We start from the raw sequence: 18,792 nt of genomic DNA, 5'->3' as shown, positions 1-18,792 counted from the left end.
AGGGGAGACCATTATCAGACACCAGAGTCTTTCCACTTCCTCATCCACTTTCTGGGGCACTACAGACAAGGGGACCTAGGAAGTGTTGAGGAAGCAGACACTCTCGTCTCCGTTAATCTGTTACAGCCTGCCCCCTAGTGGTAATAGTATGTTATTACATGTTAGAGTTGCCGGGTTTGGGCTTTGGGCTTTTCCTTTGATTCCTCGTGTCCTCTCCCCTTGCCTCTTTCTCACAAAACCAAACTGAGAGGAGGGATCTTGGAACTTCTCCGTTTGAAAACGAGGAAGATGAGGAAAACAAATGCGAAAGTCCCGGAAGATAATGAAGAGTTCAACCTGTGATGTTTCAGTTCTAATTCACTCTTGAGCAAAATCACATTGATTAGATTGGTAATATTTATGTAGTACTCGACTTCCCTGTGAAATATGATTTTTTTTTTTATATATATATATATATTCCAAAAGAGTTATGATGTAATGTAAAACAAAAAGCAACCGGTCTGTTTGATTGGAGGATTTTATATTCCCTAAAATATGCATTCTGTTGGCATTTTACACATTGCAAAGTACTGGCATCTCCGCCCCGAGAAAATGATGCAATAGAGTGATGATTAAAGTATTACGTAAGTGTCTACATCTCTACTCTTTCTAAACATTGGCAATATGAACGCATTTGATATCACAAAAAAATAACAAAACAAACAAAAACTCTTAGAGACAAACAGGTGTAATACTACAAAGACCCTTGCTGCTTCAAAGCTGCCTCGATAATACTGTAGAACGACGGAGACAACACTTCGTGTTGCGTAGGCATAGAAACATCATCAAATCAAACGGACAGGACAAATACAATACATTCTGGATAAAAAATAAATTGTCATCATGCAAGAATATAACATCAAATAAAAAATAAAAAAGGCACATAGTGAATCACGTTTCAATCCATGTCTTATCCATATCAAATATAGAATTCTTTCAGAATAATTATTATCAACATTACAGAGTTATTGCATTTGCTTTCTATGGGAACTATATACAAGGCATATTGTCCCACGTTTGTTTTACCCCAGTGCTGGGTAAAGTGATGATTGTCATTTTCATTAAAAACATGGCTGTTGTTCCTGTTATTTTATTAAATATATCTTATCTACACTAAAGGAATAACGGGAATCCCTTTTTGTGTCTTTTCAGCTTATAGAGTGGGGGGATGCTTGTCTTCCACCTGTCTGACGGTCAGATTGTCTCAGTCTGCAACTCCCAACTTCTTCTCTATTTACAATAGTACAAATTCATAACCTGGATAGAGAGGGGAGGAGAGGGAGGGGAGGAGAGGGAGAGGGAGAGGGAGAGGGAGAGGGAGAGGGAGAGGGAGAGGGAGAGGGGAGGAGAAGGAGAGGGGAGGAGAAGGTTAGGGGAGGAGAGGGGAGGAGAGGGAGAGGGGAGGAGAAGGAGAGGGGAGGAGAAGGGAGGAGAAGGAGAGGGGAGGTGAGGGAGAGGGGAGGAGAGGAGAGGGAGAGGAGAAGTGGGCGAGGGAAAAGGTAAGGAGGACACACACACACACACACACACACACACACACACACACACAGCTTTAGAGATGGAGAGAGCTACTGGATACAAAACACTGTGTAATAAAAAACGAATCCTCCCTGTCACAATATATAGAGAGTTCTATGGAACCAAAGCTGGAATGTGATTGTGTCTCCTCTGTCATTGGAACAAGATGAATCTCATAGCTTCTCGTCTATGATTGACGCTTGTGCAGTAGAGTTTATAGGGTTGATTGTCAAGGCTTTTACAGGATGATGCTTCCTGCCATGCAATGACCTGGGAGAGGGTCCCTTAGAATAGTCCACAATACACCAGGCCTCGTGCCACCAGGGCGTGGCTGGCTACTGGGGACTAGCTAGGCCTCGGCTATGCCTGGAGCTAGAATGAGGACGAGGCCCAAGGCGAGGCAGAGGAAGATGGGCAGGGAGGAGGCCGAGGAGCTGGGGTATCCCGTGGACCTGATGGTAGAGATGGAGACGTCGGAGGTGAGGAAAGCAGACAGAGGCACGTGGGAGACCAGGGTGGGGCTGCCGTAGTTGATGAGTGAGTCGATCTTCTCCGCCTCCATGCTGCAGGCTTCAATCTGAGACATGATACACACACACACACACACACACACGCACACACATATACATGTATGATGTTATGCATGGTCTTAAATCCCTTCTGAAATAGCAGATCCAAACGCGTTATTTTGTTATAACATAACAAACCAGGCTCTTTGTTTGTGTATGAAACATTCCTAATTGAACCACCTAAAAGTTACAGACAGTGAGTCACATTCTTGACTAATAGTTCCTGGAGAGAATGACAGGAGGCCGGTCCATAACCTTCATTTCCTGGTTTCCATCGATAATTATTGCTCTGGGCTGTTTTTTTTTGCAGAGATATCAATAGAAGGGGTGGAAAGGGTATGAAAACCAACTTAATTGGGAGTTTCACACTCGATGCGACAGAACTGTTGGCAGAGATGAAAAGTCTGATTATTAGTCCCAATGGAGTGAAAGAGATTCTGAGAGGAGTTAGATTGTCTCTCAGCGAGACGGGGGTTTGGGGGTCTCTCGTTCATCATCTAAGTTTCTGGTGTCATGAGAAAATCTTTGTTTAACCTTCTGTTTATCCAGGTTAGTCCTATCTCAATTAAATCTAATTTTTCGAGAGAAAAACCGGAGATGGTAGTGTTCGAAATAACAGTTAAATATTGCCTAGGAGTCATTGCCTGAGACTCGTCCTGCATCGGGTCGGATTCCCAAGGTTCCCTGCTGTTGATCCGCAAAAAAACAAATCCACTGGCGGTTGGAATGAAAACATTATGTCAAACCCACAGATCGGCTTGTAGTTGACCCCCCCCCCTGAGAATACGTTGCCGAGCCTACTTTCCCTGGCTGGTATAGCTCATGTGAAAATGGCTAATGGAGAAATAAAAAGAAGGGGTATAGGTCACCGTCAAACAGGTGAAATCCCCGGGTTTGGTTTGTGGACAAGGGCAACAACCTGGTAGATGGATACACCTGGTAGACATATACACCTGGTAGACGGATACACCTGGTAGACGGATACACCTGGTAGACGGATACACCTGGTAGACGGATACACCTGGTAGACGGATACACCTGGTAGACGGATACACCTGGTAGATGGATACACCTGGTAGATGGATACACCTGGTAGATAGATACACCTGGTAGATAGATACACCTGGTAGATGGATACACCTGGTAGATGGATACACCTGGTAGATGGATACACCTGGTAGATGGATACACCTGGTAGATAGATACACCTGGTAGATAGATACACCTGGTAGATAGATACACCTGGTAGATAGATACACCTGGTAGATGGATACACCTGGTAGATGGATACACCTGGTAGATGGATACACCTGGTAGATGTCTCTAAACACATCCTCTGTGTGACTGCTCAGCTTGTTAACAAATGCCTCCTCCTTTCTGCAGTAATCACTGTGTAATCCACTGCGTTTATAGACAGGCGTGGGGGGTAGGGTAGAGGGGTAGTGACGGGGGTAGGGTGGAGGGTAGGGGGGAGAGAATGCTGCTGGTGTTGTCTGAAAGGGGCTCCGTTCTAAGTAGGAAACAAAAATGCTCACAACACCATGATGGGATGATTTGGCCCTAAGGTGTACTGTATGCTATGCTGATTAGGTTCCAGGTCATGCATCATCCGATCAACCGAGAATCAAAACAAAACAGGGCAATGGCCTGTCAGTCGACAGGTCTCTGTGAGACAGAGAGAGAAACAGAGAGAGAGACAGAAAGAGAGACAGAGAGAGATAAACAGAGAGAGACAGAAAGAGAGACAGAGAGAGAGACAGACTGAAAGAGAGAGACAGAGACCGAGAGAGAGACAGAGAGATAGAGACAGAGATACAGAAAGAGAGACAGAGAGAGAGACAGAAAGAGAGACAGAAAGAGAGACAGAGAGAGAGAGAAAGAGAGAGAGACAGAGAGAGAGCGCGAACTAGCTAGCCATTTCACATCGGTTACATACCCAGTGTGTAGCCAGTGTGTGACAGTGTGTAGCCAGTGTGTGACAGTGTGTAGCCAGTGTGTGACAGTGTGTAGCCAGTGTATAGCCCGTGTGTGATAGTGTGTAACCAGTGTGTGATAGTGTGTAGCCAGTGTGTGATAGTGTGTAGCCAAGCCAGTGTGTAACCAGTGTGTGATAGTGTGTAGCCAGTGTGTGATAGTGTGTAGCCAGTGTGTGATAGTGTGTAGCCAGTGTGTGATAGTGTGTAGCCAGTGTGTGATAGTGTGTAGCCAGTGTGTAGCCAGTGTGTGATAGTGTGTTGCCAGTGTGTGATAGTGTGTGATAGTGTGTAGCCAGTGTGTGATAGTGTGTAGCCAGTGTGTGATAGTGTGTAGCCAGTGTGTAGCCAGTGTGTGATAGTGTGTAGCCAGTGTGTGATAGTGTGTAGCCAGTGTGTGATAGTGTGTAGCCAGTGTGTAGCCAGTGTGTGATAGTGTGTTGCCAGTGTGTGATAGTGTGTAGCCAGTGTGTGATAGTGTGTAGCCAGTGTGTGATAGTGTGTGATAGTGTGTAGCCAGTGTGTGATAGTGTGTAGCCAGTGTGTGATAGTGTGTAGCCAGTGTGTGATAGTGTGTAGCCAAGCCAGTGTGTAACCAAGCCAGTGTGTAGCCAGTGTGTGATAGTGTGTAGCCAGTGTGTGATAGTGTGTAGCCAGTGTGTGATAGTGTGTAGCCAGTGTGTGATAGTGTGTAGCCAGTGTGTGATAGTGTGTAGCCAGTGTCTCATAGTGTGTGATAGTGTGTAGCCAGTGTGTGATAGTGTGTGATAGTGTGTAGCCAGTGTGTGATAGTGTGTTGCCAGTGTGTGATAGTGTGTGATAGTGTGTAGCCAGTGTGTGATAGTGTGTATCCAGTGTGTGATAGTGTGTAACCAGTGTGTGATAGTGTGTAACCATTGTGTGATAGTGTGTGACAGTGTGTGATAGTCTGTAGCCAGTGTGTGATAGTGTGTAACCAGTGTGTGATAGTGTGTATCCAGTGTGTGATAGTGTGTAACCATTGCGTGATAGTGTGTGATAGTCTGTAGCCAGTGTGTGATAGTGTGTAACCAGTGTGTGATAGTGTGTATCCAGTGTGTGATAGTGTGTAACCATTGCGTGATAGTGTGTGATAGTGTGTAGCCAGTGTGTGATAGTGTGTAACCAGTGTGTGATAGTGTGTAGCCAGTGTGTGATAGTGTGTAGCCAGTGTGTGATAGTGTGTAGCCAGTGTGTAACCAGTGTGTGATAGTGTGTAGCCAGTGTGTGATAGTGTGTAGCCAGTGTGTGATAGTGTGTAGCCAGTGTGTGATAGTGTGTCGCCAGTGTGTGATAGTGTGTCGCCAGTGTGTGACCAGTGTGTGATAGTGTGTAGACAGTGTGTGATAGTGTGTAGCCAGTGTGTGATAGTGTGTGACCAGTGTGTGATAGTGTGTGACCAGTGTGTGATAGTGTGTGACCAGTGTGTGATAGTGTGTAGCCAGTGTGTGATAGTGTGTGACCAGTGTGTGATAGTGTGTGATAGTGTGTGACCAGTGTGTGATAGTGTGTAACCAGTGTGTGATAGTGTGTAACCAGTGTGTGATAGTGTGTAACCAGTGTGTGATAGTGTGTAACCAGTGTGTGATAGTGTGTAGCCAGTGTGTGATAGTGTGTAGCCAGTGTGTGATAGTGTATAGCCAGTGTGTGATAGTGTGTAGCCAGTGTGTGATAGTGTGTAGCCAGTGTGTGATAGTGTGTAGCCAGTGTGTGATAGTGTGTAGCCAGTGTGTGATAGTGTGTAGCCAGTGTGTGAACTCAGTTTCTGTGTGTTTACCTGCAGTGGGGTTGGCTGCTGGTCCACGGGGACGATGAGGATGACGATCTCTGAGTCGATGCTCAGGTAACCGAAGATGTCACACTGCGGCACGGAGATGTGGAGACGCAGGATCCTCAAGATGTCATGGACCGTCACTGGTTGCTTCCTGTTCAACTGACACACCAAACCAGCAGGACAGAGAACCAGAGCCATGTAGAGTTTGAGATTCAATTCACTGCAGACTGAGGAAAACGGAACTGAAAAACAGGTTTATTGGCTCTATGTGGTGAGTAAATTGTATTCATCCCGATTTAATAACAAACATGAAATGTGTCTGTGAACAGTTGTTGAAAGTGCAGTGAATGTTTTACAGTGCCTACTGTCAGGGAATGAAGGGTAGGTTGACAATCTACGCTGTCTGTTTCCATGGCTGGTCTGAGCGAGTCGTTGTCTAATCAGCGCTACATGATTTCAGCGTGAAAGCATTTCCAAAGGTCATTTGTTTGGAATTAGCAGGCTTATGGTCTAGACTTAACGTTGATAAGATAATTGTGTTGGAGATTAAGGACTAATAGCCCTAGCTCACATTTATAATGAATCTGCTTTGAATTACATTTTTCATTAGCTGTTATTAGCATGTATACGAAGCATTTCTTATTAGCATGTATACGAAGCATTTCTTATTAGCATGTATACGAAGCATTTCTTATTAGCTGTTATTAGCATGTATACAAAGCATTTCTGAGCTCTTTAAGCTGCGTCCGATCGAGTCATTTCAAACTTGCTAAGTATCCCAGAAGGAGGCATGTGATGTAAGTCACTCTGGATAAGAGCGTCTGCCAAATGACTTAAATGTAAATGTAAATGTTGATGCTAGGTATTTTATATCTATGCCTCCCTCTAGTGGTCGTCTTGCGTCACTACAGTTCAAAACCCACAGCCTGTGCCCCAGGGGTGGCCAATCCATCTCCCGGAGAGCTACTCAACTGGGTGTGCAGGCTTTTGTTCCTGCCCTGCTCTAACACACACGATTGTACGCCCTTTATTAGCGGAATCTAAACCTGCACACAGCATACTGAACTTGGTGGAGTTACTGTAGTGACTTAGACAGATCCATAAAGGAGTGAGAGGGAAGGAGACAACTTTTCTGAAATGGAACAAAGCCCCAGGCCCACACCCAGATAGTTGAGGCGCATGGCAGACGGTTCTGACCTTAGCGAAGACTTTCATTTGCTCCTTGTTCCACAGGATCTGCAGCATGCCCGCGCACAGAGGACAGCAGGCGCCTGATAGGTGGAGCACCAAGAGGTCAGGGGTCAGAGGATAGGTGTCAATCAAAACAATATCTGAATCTGACTTGTGTTCCCATGTAGAAAAAATCATAAGTATAACAGAGATTTACACTCAGTGGCCCGTATATTAGGTACACCCATCTGGTACTGGGTCGTACCCACCACCCTTTGCCTCCAGAACAGGCCAAATTCTTCGTGGCATGGAAACGTTGCTCAATTGTGCCAGGACAACATTCCCCTCATCATTACTCCACCGCTACTCTCTTGTATCGTTGACACCAGGCAGCGTGGCACCAATGATCATACCACGTTGACAGTTGGCTAGTCACTCATTTTGCCCATTCTAACGTTCAATTGAACAGTAACTGAATGCCTCGATGCCTGTCTGCCTGATTTATATAACAAGCTACGGCCACATGACTCCCCGTCTGTAGGAGCGAACCATTTTCATGAACAGGGTGGTGTACCTAATAAACTGGCCACTGAGTGTATATGACAAAGTGAATGTGGTTCAATCAATCAAATGTATTTATAAAGCCCTTCTTACATCAGCTGATGTCACAAAGTGCTGTACAGAAACTCAGCCTCAAATGTTCATAAATGACCAGCATGGTCAAATAATAATGATCACAGTGGTTGTCGAGGGTGCAGCAAGTCAGCACCTCAGGAGTAAATGTCAGTTGGCTTTTCATAGCCGATCATTAAGAGTATCTCTACCGCTCCTGCTATCTCTAGAGAGTTGAAAACAGCAGGTCTGGGACAGGTAGATCGTCCTGTGAACAGGTCACTGAGTGTACTGACCATAGCATTAATAGAACATTATATATGATATCATTTCTGTCTCTATTGTACTGACCAGGTGGTGTGACAGGGATGCAGCCCGGGGTGGACAGGGCGGGGCAGGGGATCATGTCACAGCCTGAGTCAGAGGCAAACTCTGCCACCGCCCCCACGGCATGGCACCGCCCCTGGTAGTCCACGGCAACGCGGTCCGAGTAGGCCTCGCACACCGTGTTGTATGTTTCGCCATTGTGGCCGCACACGGGCCGAGCCCTTTTACAGGCGTCCTGCATAGAACACACATACAGTATAATGATGAATCACTCACATCCAGATGAATCGTTCACATCCAGATGTTATCATTCACATTCATTGAATCATTCACATTCATTGAATCATTCACATCCAGATGAATCGTTCACATCCAGATGTTATCATTCACATTCATTGAATCATTCACATCCAGATAAATCATTCACATTCATTGAATCATTCACATCCAGATGAATCGTTCACATCCAGATGAATCGTTCACATCCATCTACCAAGGCAGCAGCTACTCTTCCTGGGGTCCAGAAATAAATTAAGGCAGTTTTACAATTTTTTAAACATTACAAAACTTTCACAGATTTCACAACACATCGATGTTCCTTTCTTCTCATGTACCCTTTATTCACGGTCTCAGGAATACACAGAGAGTGGGCGGGTTTATTGGCTAATTGCGAGGCTCTTGGTTTGGTGACTTGACACCGGGCCTAAAGTGGGTATTTTAATGGGGTGTCGTTGACGTTAAATGGATATACAGTTGAAGTCGGGAAGTTTACATACACCTTAGCCAAATACATTTAAACTCAGTTTTCACAATTTAATCCAAGTAAAAATTCCCTGTCTTCGGTCAGTTAGGATCACCACTTTATTTTTAGAATGTGAAATGTCAGAATAATAGTAGAGAGAATGATTTATTTCAGCTTTTATTTCTTTCATCACATTCCCAGTGGGTCAGAAGTTTTCATACACTCAATTAGTATGTGTTTGTACAGATGAATGTGGTACCTTCAGGCCTTTGGAAATTGCTCCCAAAGAAGAACCAGAATTGTGGAGGTCTACAATTTTATTTTATAAAGTCTTGGCTGATTTCTTTTGATATTCCCATGATGTCAAGCAAAGAGGCACTTTGTTTGAATGTAGGCCTTGAAATTAATCCACAGGTACACCTCCAATTGACTCAAATGATGTCAATTACCCTATAAGAAGCTTCTAAAGCCATGACATCATTTTCTGGAATTTTCCAAGCTGTTTAAAGGCACAGTCAACTTAGTGTATGTAAACTTCTGACCCACTGAAATTGTGATACAGTGAATTATAAGTGAAATAATCTGTCTGTCAACAGTTGTTTGAAAAATTACTTGTGTCATGCACAAAGTAGATGCCCTAACCGACTTGCCAAAACTATAGTTTGTTAATAAGAAATTTGTGGAGTGGTTGAAAAACGAGTTTTAACGACTCCAACCTAAGTTTATGTAAACTTCTGACTTCAACTGTATATATTATTTTTGTAAATCATTTATTTGCTTGAGGCCCCTCCATACTCTGCTCGAGGCATAAGAAATACATAACCAAAACATGTTTTTAAACTTCCGACTTCAACTGTATAACCCGATCCGGCCTTTTCCACTGAGAGTTACTGAGGTGAGACGCCATCAGGCCGACGCTGCGACCTACCGCAAGGAGAAACATGATCCCACCAGGTCCTAATCACTTACAAACCACTCTAATTCAACCACTGCAGAGTTTCTCAACATTCACAAAGAAACAGACACACACAAACAAACATGGGGGGGGGGAGATTTCGGGTGTATCATATACGTACATACACAGTCCTAAACAGGAGATGCATGTGTCTGCACGTGTGGAAAGACTAAGAACCTGAATGCAACATATGAGTTTATTAGACAATACTTTAGGAGATTGTCCACACTGCCTTTTCCCTCCTGTACAAAAGGAACACCGATGTGAGAATGCTGTTCATTGACTTCAGCTCAGCATTCAACATCATAGTACCCTCCAAGCTCATCGTTAAGCTAAGGACCCTGGGACTAAACACCTCCCTCTGCAACTGGATCCTGGACTTCTTGATGGGCTGCACTCCAGGTGGTAAGGGTAGGTAACAACACAGCTGATCCTCAACACCGGGGCCCCTCACTGGTGCTCCCTGTTCACTCACGACTGCGTGGCCAAGCACAACTCCAACACCAACATTACGTTTGCTGACGACACAACAGTGATCACAGACAACAATGTGACAGCCTATAGGGAGGAGGTCAGAGACCTGTGGTGCCAGGACAACAACCAGTGTAGTTGTCCTGGCAGTGTGGTGCCGGGACAACAACCTCTCACTCAACGTGAGCAAGACAAAGGACATGATGGTCGACTACAGGAAAAGGAGGGATGAACATGACCCCAATCTCATCGATGGGGCTGTAGTGGAGCAGGTTGAGAGTGTCCACATCACCAACAAACTTTTATCATGGTCCAAACACACCAAGACAGTCGTGAAGAGGATAGAACAACACCTTTTCCACTTCAGGAGACTGAAAAGATTTGGCATTGGTCCTCAGATCCTCAAAAACTTCTACAGCCGCACCATCGAGAGCATCCTGACCGGTTGCATCACCGCCTGCTATGGCAACTGCTCGGCATCTGACCATAAGGAGCTACAGAGGGAAGGCCCAAGAAATGGTCAAAGACTCCAGTCACCCAAGTCATAGACTGTTTTCTCTGCTTCCGCACGGCAAGCGGTACCGGAGCTCCAAGTCTAGGTCCAAGAGGCTCCTCAATGGCTTCTCCCCCCAAGCCATAAGACTACTGAACAGTTCATCAAATGGCCACCTGGACTATTTACATTGACCCCCCCCCCCTTTGTTTTCATACTGCTGCTACTTGCTGTTTATTATCTATACATAGTCACTTTACCCCTACCTACATGTACAAATCACCTCGACTAACCTGTACCCCCGCACACTGACTCGGCACCAGTATTCCCTGTATATAGCCTCGTTATTGTTATTTTATTGTGTTACTGTATTGTTGGTTAGGGGCTCGTAAGTAAGTATTTCACGGTAAGGCTCTATTCTGTTGTATTCTGTTGCATGTGACAAATAACATTTGATTTCATTTTGATTTCAGCTTTCGGTGGGCTAGGATATCTGCCTCCTCTCATAATCCAAGGTACAAAGACACTCCGTCACTTACTGAAAGTATGGTATTGAAATGTGTAATGTGTATGTCTGTATTGCTAACAGCTGGGACATGTCGTCATGCCTCTGACAGATCTAAGCAGGTTCTTAATTTAAGCGTTCATGACCACAAACAGAGAGAAGCTTTTCTGAGGCTCTATAAACAGGGTGATCTCTGTGTGATTGACTCAATATTGGTCACCCGTCTCCCGAAACTAAATTTGTTTAGTTTCAGGCTGCTTCTCAAATGGCCGATGAATTATATCTATTGACTGAATGATAAAAACATTTTCTACTTCAGAACATTGCTTTGACTAAAAGCGTAACTGACATGAATGTCAAATTGTACCTGACAGTGGCCCATATAGGCCAAGGTCTTTCTCATCAGGAGGAGCTGACAGAGGTTGGGATGTTCCACGTTGTCTGTGTCACATGCTGGGTCCACGTGGCTCTTGTCACAACCTGAGGGGCGACCCACACACTCAAACTGAGGACAGGGGTAGTCAGCCATGTCTGTAAGGCACACTCTACGGTTGGTGATACACCTGTGGACCAATGGGAAGACGAGAGGAAAAGGGGTTCATTTACGTCATTGTTTTAAGTACTTAAAAAAAAAACAAACACGTGACGTATTCCATCTATGACTTCCATCAGTGTACAATACTATTATTTTCAATGTAGCGTGGAGCCTTTGCTTTGAGTTGAGCACCGAATGACTGTAAAGTAGTGTACCCGACTGTGTATCATTCTCACTGCAGACATCAACAGGTTACTATAGAGACTGATGATAGGATGACATCAACAGGTTACTATAGAGACTGATGATAGGATGACATCAACAGGTTACTATAGAGACTGATGATAGGATGACATCAACGGGTTACTATAGAGACTCTGATGATAGGATGACATCAACAGGTTACTATAGAGACTGATGATAGGATGACATCAAAGGGTTACTATAGAGACTGATGATAGGATGACATCAACGGGTTACTATAGAGACTGATGATAGGATGACATCAACAGGTTACTATAGAGACTCTGATGACATCAACGGGTTACTATAGAGACTGATGATAGGATGACATCAACGGGTTACTATAGAGACTGATGATAGGATGACATCAACGGGTTACTATAGAGACTCTGATGATAGGATGACATCAACGGGTTACTATAGAGACTCTGATGATAGGATGACATCAACGGGTTACTATAGAGACTGATGATAGGATGACATCAACGGGTTACTATAGAGACTGATGATAGGATGACATCAATGGGTTACTATAGAGACTGATGATAGGATGACATCAGCGGGTTACTATAGAGACTGATGATAGGATGACATCAACGGGTTACTATAGAGACTGATGATAGGATGACATCAACGGGTTACTATAGAGACTGATGATAGGATGACATCAACGGGTTACCATAGAGACTGATGATAGGATGACATCAATGGGTGACTATAGAGACTGATGATAGGATGACATCAATGGGTTACTATAGAGACTGATGATAGGATGACATCAAAGGGTTACTATAGAGACTGATGATAGGATGACATCAACGGGTTACCATAGAGACTGATGATAGGATGACATCAATGGGTGACTATAGAGACTGATGATAGGATGACATCAACGGGTTACTATAGAGACTGATGATAGAATGACATCAACGGGTTACTATAGAGACTGATGATAGGATGACATCAACGGGTTACTATAGAGATTGATGATAGGATGACATCAACGGGTTACTATAGAGACTGATGATAGGATGACATCAACGGGTTACTATAGAGACTGATGATAGGATGACATCAACGGGTTACTATAGAGACTGATGATAGGATGACATCAATGGGTGACTATAGAGACTGATGATAGGATGACATCAACGGGTTACTATAGAGACTCTGGTGATAGGATGACATCAAAGGGTTACTATAGAGACTCTGACGATAGGATGACATCAACGGGTTACTATAGAGACTCTGATGATATGATGACATCAACAGGTTACTATAGAGACTCTGATGATAGGATGACATCAACAGGTTACTATAGAGACTCTGATGTTTAGGGAGTGTCCTTATTAACAATGTGTGTTTAGAGAGTGTGTCTTTATTAACAATGTGTGTTTAGGGAGTGTCCTTATTAACAATGTGTGTTTAGGGAGTGTCCTAAGAAACCATTTTTATGTATTTTATTTAACCTTTATTTAACCAGGCAAGTCAGTGAAGAACAAATTCTTATTTTCAATGACGGCCTCGGAACAGTGGGTTAACTGCCTGTTCAGGGGCAGATCGACATATTTTTAACTTGTCAGCTCAGGGATTCGATCTTGCAACCTTTCGGTTACTAGTCCAACGCTCTAACCACTAGGCTACCTGCTGCCCAGATCACATTGTGCGCTTGGGGTCACTGACGAGCTAGTGAACCACGTGACACAGATTAAGACAAATAGCACAGAGCCCCATTCCTTAAGGACTCTATTTCTGTTACAGCACAGAGAAATGGTGGCTGTAGGGGAGCAGAAAATGACCCCTGGGCTGTATGTTTGCCCCCCTGAGGGTCAGAAGTGAGGTAACGACCGACCAACGCTGTATTTGGTGTTGTTTGGAGTGATGTTAGATCAATGATGCTGCCTGGGGAAGAGTTGAGAGTCTCAGGGCTTTGGGAGCTCAAGGCGATTCCGGATAGGAGGGTTACAACAGCACACCCCATACCGGTGTGCCTTATGACAGAGATACCGCTGGCAACCACAGGGCGGACGCAGCCTGGTCACACCTGAACAAACAACCAGACTGTCCGTCACCACTGGAGACGGGGAAATGTGAGGGAGATTTGAAGAAAGAGTGAAGCAGGGTGAAGGAAAATAGGATTTATCAAGAGAGGAAATAACAAACGTCGACTGAGGTGGAATAGGATCAGGGCTAGTCCGCTGAGGTGGAATAGGATCAGGGCTAGTCCGCTGAGGTGGAATAGGATCAGGGCTAGTCTGCTGAGGTGGAATAGGATCAGGGCTAGTCCTCTGAGGTGGAATAGGATCAGGGCTAGTCTGCTGAGGTGGAATAGGATCAGGGCTAGTCTGCTGAGGTGGAATAGGATCAGGGCTAGTCTGCTGAGGTGGAATAGGATCAGGGCTAGTCCTCTGAGGTGGAATAGGATCAGGGCTAGTCTGCTGAGGTGGAATAGGATCAGGGCTAGTCTGCTGAGGTGGAATAGGATCAGGGCTAGTCTGCTGAGGTGGAATAGGATCAGGGCTAGTCTGCTGAGGTGGAATAGGATCAGGGCTAGTCTTCTAAGGTGGGATAGGATCAGGGCTAGTCTTCTAAGGTGGGATAGGATCAGGGCTAGTCTACTGAGGTGGAATAGGATCAGGGCTAGTCTTCTGAGGTGGAATAGGATCAGGGCTAGTCTGCTGAGGTGGAATAGGATCAGGGCTAGTCGACTGAGGTGGAATAGGATCAGGGCTAGTCGACTGAGGTGGAATAGGATCAGGGCTAGTCGACTGAGGTGGAATAGGATCAGGGCTAGTCGACTGAGGTGGAATAGGATCAGGGCTAGTCGACTGAGGTGGAATAGGATCAGGGCTAGTCGACTGAGGTGGAATAGGATCAGGGCTAGTCTGCTGAGGTGGAATAGGATCAGGGCTAGTCGACTGAGGTGGAATAGGATCAGGGCTCAAGGCCTCTGTTCGGAGAGAAATAGCATCCTGTAAAAAAATGCATCCTTCCTCCCTCCCTTTCTTGAAGTAATCATTAATCACACCTGATTGGATAGGTGAAAGCCAATGTACATAGTGGGAGATTTTTGCATTCACCTATCCAATAGTGTTCGATCAGTTATTATGCCAGTAAACAAATGGTTGAAGGATGGAAGGAATGTGGTGAGGAAGAAAGAGCTCCAACGCTGGTCAGGACAGTGTCTCACCTCTGGTTCCTCTGGCAGGGGCTGGGGGAGCAGGGGTCACTGCTGCGGCAGTGGCCAAACACAAACTGGTCGTCTTTGAAGTCCATGCAGCGGGCCACACAGGCACTAGGGTAGGTGCGGCCGTTACGGGCACACACCGGCACAAAACGGTCAGGGCAGCCACACGGGAGCCCTATAGAGAGAGATAGAGAGAGTAACTGGTCTGAGGCCAAACCACACGACTAACAACATTGGACAGTTTATGGAACACAAAGTCTTCACTATATCATCCTGGAATATCCAAGGCCTGAGGTCATCTGCCTTTGGCCTAAAGAGCAAGAACCTGGACTTCGCCAAAGAAATCAGAAATACAGACATTGTCATCCTGCAAGGAACCTGGTATAGAGGAGACGGACCCACTAGTTGCCCTCTAGGTTACAGAGAGCTAGTAGTCCCGTCCACCAAACTACCAGGTGTGAAACAGGGAAGGGACTCAGGGGGTATGCTAACTTGGTATAGAGCAGACCTTAGTCACTCCATTAAATTAATCAAAACAGGAACATTTTACATTTGGCTTAAAAGGAAATTATCACAGAGAAAAATGTCCTCCTGTGTGCTACCTATATCCCCCCACTAGAATTCCCATACTTCAATGAAGACAGCTTCTCCATCCTGGAAGGGGAAATCGATTATTTCCAGGCCCAGGGACATGTACTAGTCTATGGCGACCTAAATTCCAGAACTCGACAAGAGCCTGACACCCTCAGCACACAGGGGGACAAACACCTGCCTGGAGGTGACAGCATTCCTTCCCCCATATGCCCCCCTAGACACAACTACGAGAAAATAACCAACAAAGTGGGTCACAACTCCTGCAGCTCTGTCGCACGCTAGGCATGTACATGTAGGTACACCTATAGCTCATCTCTTGGCAGTAGTACTGTAGATTACTTTATCACTGACCTCAACCCAGAGTCTCTCAGAGCTTTCACAGTCAGCCCACTGACACCCCTATCAGACCACAGCAAAATCACCAGTCTACTTGAACAGAGCAATACTCAATCATGAGGCATCAGAGCAAAAGGAACTGAATAATGTTTGGGGTTTTAGGCTGGTTTCTGTACAGCACTTTGAGATATCAGCTGATGTACAAAGGGCTATATAAATACATTTGATTTGATTTTAATAATATTAAGAAATGCTATAGATCGAAGGAAAGTAATTAGGCAACAACAAATTCAATCCCTTTTTGGACAACTTCCTGGACAAAATATTTTCACTGTAATAGTGAAGGTGTAAACTTGGCAGTAGAAATCAGCTTCCCTATCAAATCAAAACATTTCAAGCAGACAACCTAAGAAAATTAACAACAATGACAAATGGTTTGATGAAGAATGCAATAACTTAAGAAAGAAATTGAGAAACCTATCCAACCAAAAACATAGAGACCCTGTCAGGACCCGGTTACGAACCCGGGTCTCCGGAGTGAGAAACAGTCACTTAACCAACTGAGCCACGAATAGTCGGCAGAACCCAGAAGATGAGGCAGACAGAAGTGAAGTCCTTCAGGAAAACATGTAACTCCACAACCTCAAAAGGAATTCCACAAGAACAAGGTAATCCACAAGGTAATCCTCCAAGACAAAAAGGTTAATCCACAAGGTGGTAGGTATAGCATAAAAAGCCTCAAAAGATACTCAAAAATAAATAAACAAGAACAAAAAAACAGAATTCCACAAGAGCGTCCACCGGAATCAACAAGAGTTCACAGAATACTAGGGCTGGGTGCTAACATACAAACACAGAGCAAAGAACTGAGGGAAACTAAGGGTTTAAATACAATCAGGGAAAAACGAGGCACAGGTGCAAATAATAATGGGGATCAAGGGAAAGCAAAAGGTCAAAAAAGCACAATGGGGGCATCTAGTGACCAAAAACCGGAACAACCCTGGCCAAATCCTGACAGACCCAGAGAACAAACAGCAAAAACATAGACATGATCCAATACCAATCTTAGAATCAACTATTAACTTCTTGGTGACAGGGGGCAGTATTTTCACGTCCCGATGAAATGCATGCCCAGATTCAACTGCCTGCTACTCATCCCCAGAAGATAAGATATGCATATTATTAGTAGATTAGAATAGATAGAACTAAAACTGTTTGAATCATGTCTGTGAGTATAACAGAACTTATTTAGCAGGTGAAACCCTGAAGACAAACCATTTAGATTTTTTTTTTAGGTCACTCTCTTTTCAATGAGAATCCAGATTTCTAAGGGACCGTCTTGCAGTTCCTATCGCTTCCACTGGATGTCAACAGTCTTTAGAAATTGGTTGAGGTTTTTCCTTTGTGTAATGAAGAAGTACGGCCATCTTGAACGAGGGTCACTTGAAGTGTACTGTTAGATAGAGGCACGTGACCAGAAAGTGAGCTACAGTTTGTTTTCCTCCTGTATTGAACACAGATCATCCCGTCTTCAATTGTATCGATTATGTAAGTTAAAAAATACCCAAAGTTGTATTACAAAAGTAGTTTGAAATGTTTTGGCAAAGTACAGGTAACTTTTGAGATATTTTGTAGTCACGTTGCGCAAGTTGGAACCGGTGTTTTTCTGGATCAAACGCGCCAAATAAATTGACATTTTGGATATATATCGATGGAATGAATCTAACAAAAGGACCATTTGTGATGTTTATGGGACATTTCGGAGTGCCAACAAAATAAGCTTGTCAAAGGTAAGGCATGAATTATATTTTTTATTTATGCCTTTTGTGTCGCGCCTGCAGGGTTGAAATATGCTATTCTCTCTTTGTTTACAGAGGTGCTATCCTCAGATAATAGCATTGTTTGCTTTTGCTGAAAAGCCTTTTTGAAATCTGACATGTTGGCTGGATTCACAACAAGTGTCGCTTTAATTTGCTATCTTGCATGTGTGATTAAATTTTAATTTTAATTTTTATTTATTTTTTAATTTTTTATTTCACCTTTATTTAACCAGGTAGGCTAGTTGAGAACAAGTTCTCATTTGCAACTGCGACCTGGCCAAGATAAAGCATAGCAGTGTGAACAGACAACACAGAGTTACACATGGAGTAAACAATTAACAAGTCAATAACACAGTAGAAAAAAAGGGGAGTCTATATACAATGTGTGCAAAAGGCATGAGGAGGTAGGCGAATAATTGCAATATTGCAGATTAACATGTACAGGTAGATATATTGGTGTGCAAAAGAGCAGAAAAGTAAATAAATAAAAACTGTGGCGATGAGGTAGGTGAAAATGGGTGGGCTATTTACCAATAGATTATGTACAGCTGCAGCGATCGGTTAGCTGCTCAGATAGCTGATGTTTGAAGTTGGTGAGGGAGATAAAAGTCTCCAACTTCAGTGATTTTACGACATTATACGACATTATCAAATCTATGTACACAAACAATAAGTGTGAGGTTAAAATTGGCAAAAAACACGCACATTTCCTTCCACAGCGCCGTGGGGAGAGACAGGGATGCAGCTTAAGCCCCACACTCTTCAACCTATATATTAACAAATTGGCGAGGGCACTAGAACAGTCTGCAGCACCCTACTAGAATCTGAAGTCAAATGTCTACTGTTTGCTGATTGGGCACACAAAAAACGATACATACCTCGACATAAACATCAGCGCCACAGGTAACTTC

The 18,792-nt window shown here is 44.2% G+C and overlaps 1 protein-coding gene across 1 annotated transcript in view; it reads right to left on the bottom strand.

Moving 5' to 3' along the window:
- Positions 1 to 499: 499 nt before the first annotated feature.
- LOC135522932 (reversion-inducing cysteine-rich protein with Kazal motifs-like) overlaps positions 500 to 18,792 on the bottom strand; it is a 97,899-nt gene continuing 79,606 nt past the window's right edge. The window contains exons 16-21 of the mRNA XM_064949648.1: positions 15,135 to 15,306; positions 11,534 to 11,729; positions 8,025 to 8,235; positions 7,089 to 7,162; positions 5,895 to 6,050; positions 500 to 2,134 (exon numbers count right to left, since the gene is read on the bottom strand). Coding sequence (XP_064805720.1) covers positions 1,907 to 2,134; positions 5,895 to 6,050; positions 7,089 to 7,162; positions 8,025 to 8,235; positions 11,534 to 11,729; positions 15,135 to 15,306 — 1,037 coding nt within the window. The 3' untranslated portion in view covers positions 500 to 1,906. The remainder of the gene's footprint in view (positions 2,135 to 5,894; positions 6,051 to 7,088; positions 7,163 to 8,024; positions 8,236 to 11,533; positions 11,730 to 15,134; positions 15,307 to 18,792) is intronic.

This window comes from Oncorhynchus masou, chromosome 30 (genome assembly GCF_036934945.1).
Source record: "Oncorhynchus masou masou isolate Uvic2021 chromosome 30, UVic_Omas_1.1, whole genome shotgun sequence".
Taxonomy (NCBI): domain Eukaryota; kingdom Metazoa; phylum Chordata; class Actinopteri; order Salmoniformes; family Salmonidae; genus Oncorhynchus; species Oncorhynchus masou.
The sequence above is the reverse complement of the archived record's forward strand: the minus strand, read 5'-3'. Positions and strand labels throughout refer to the sequence as shown.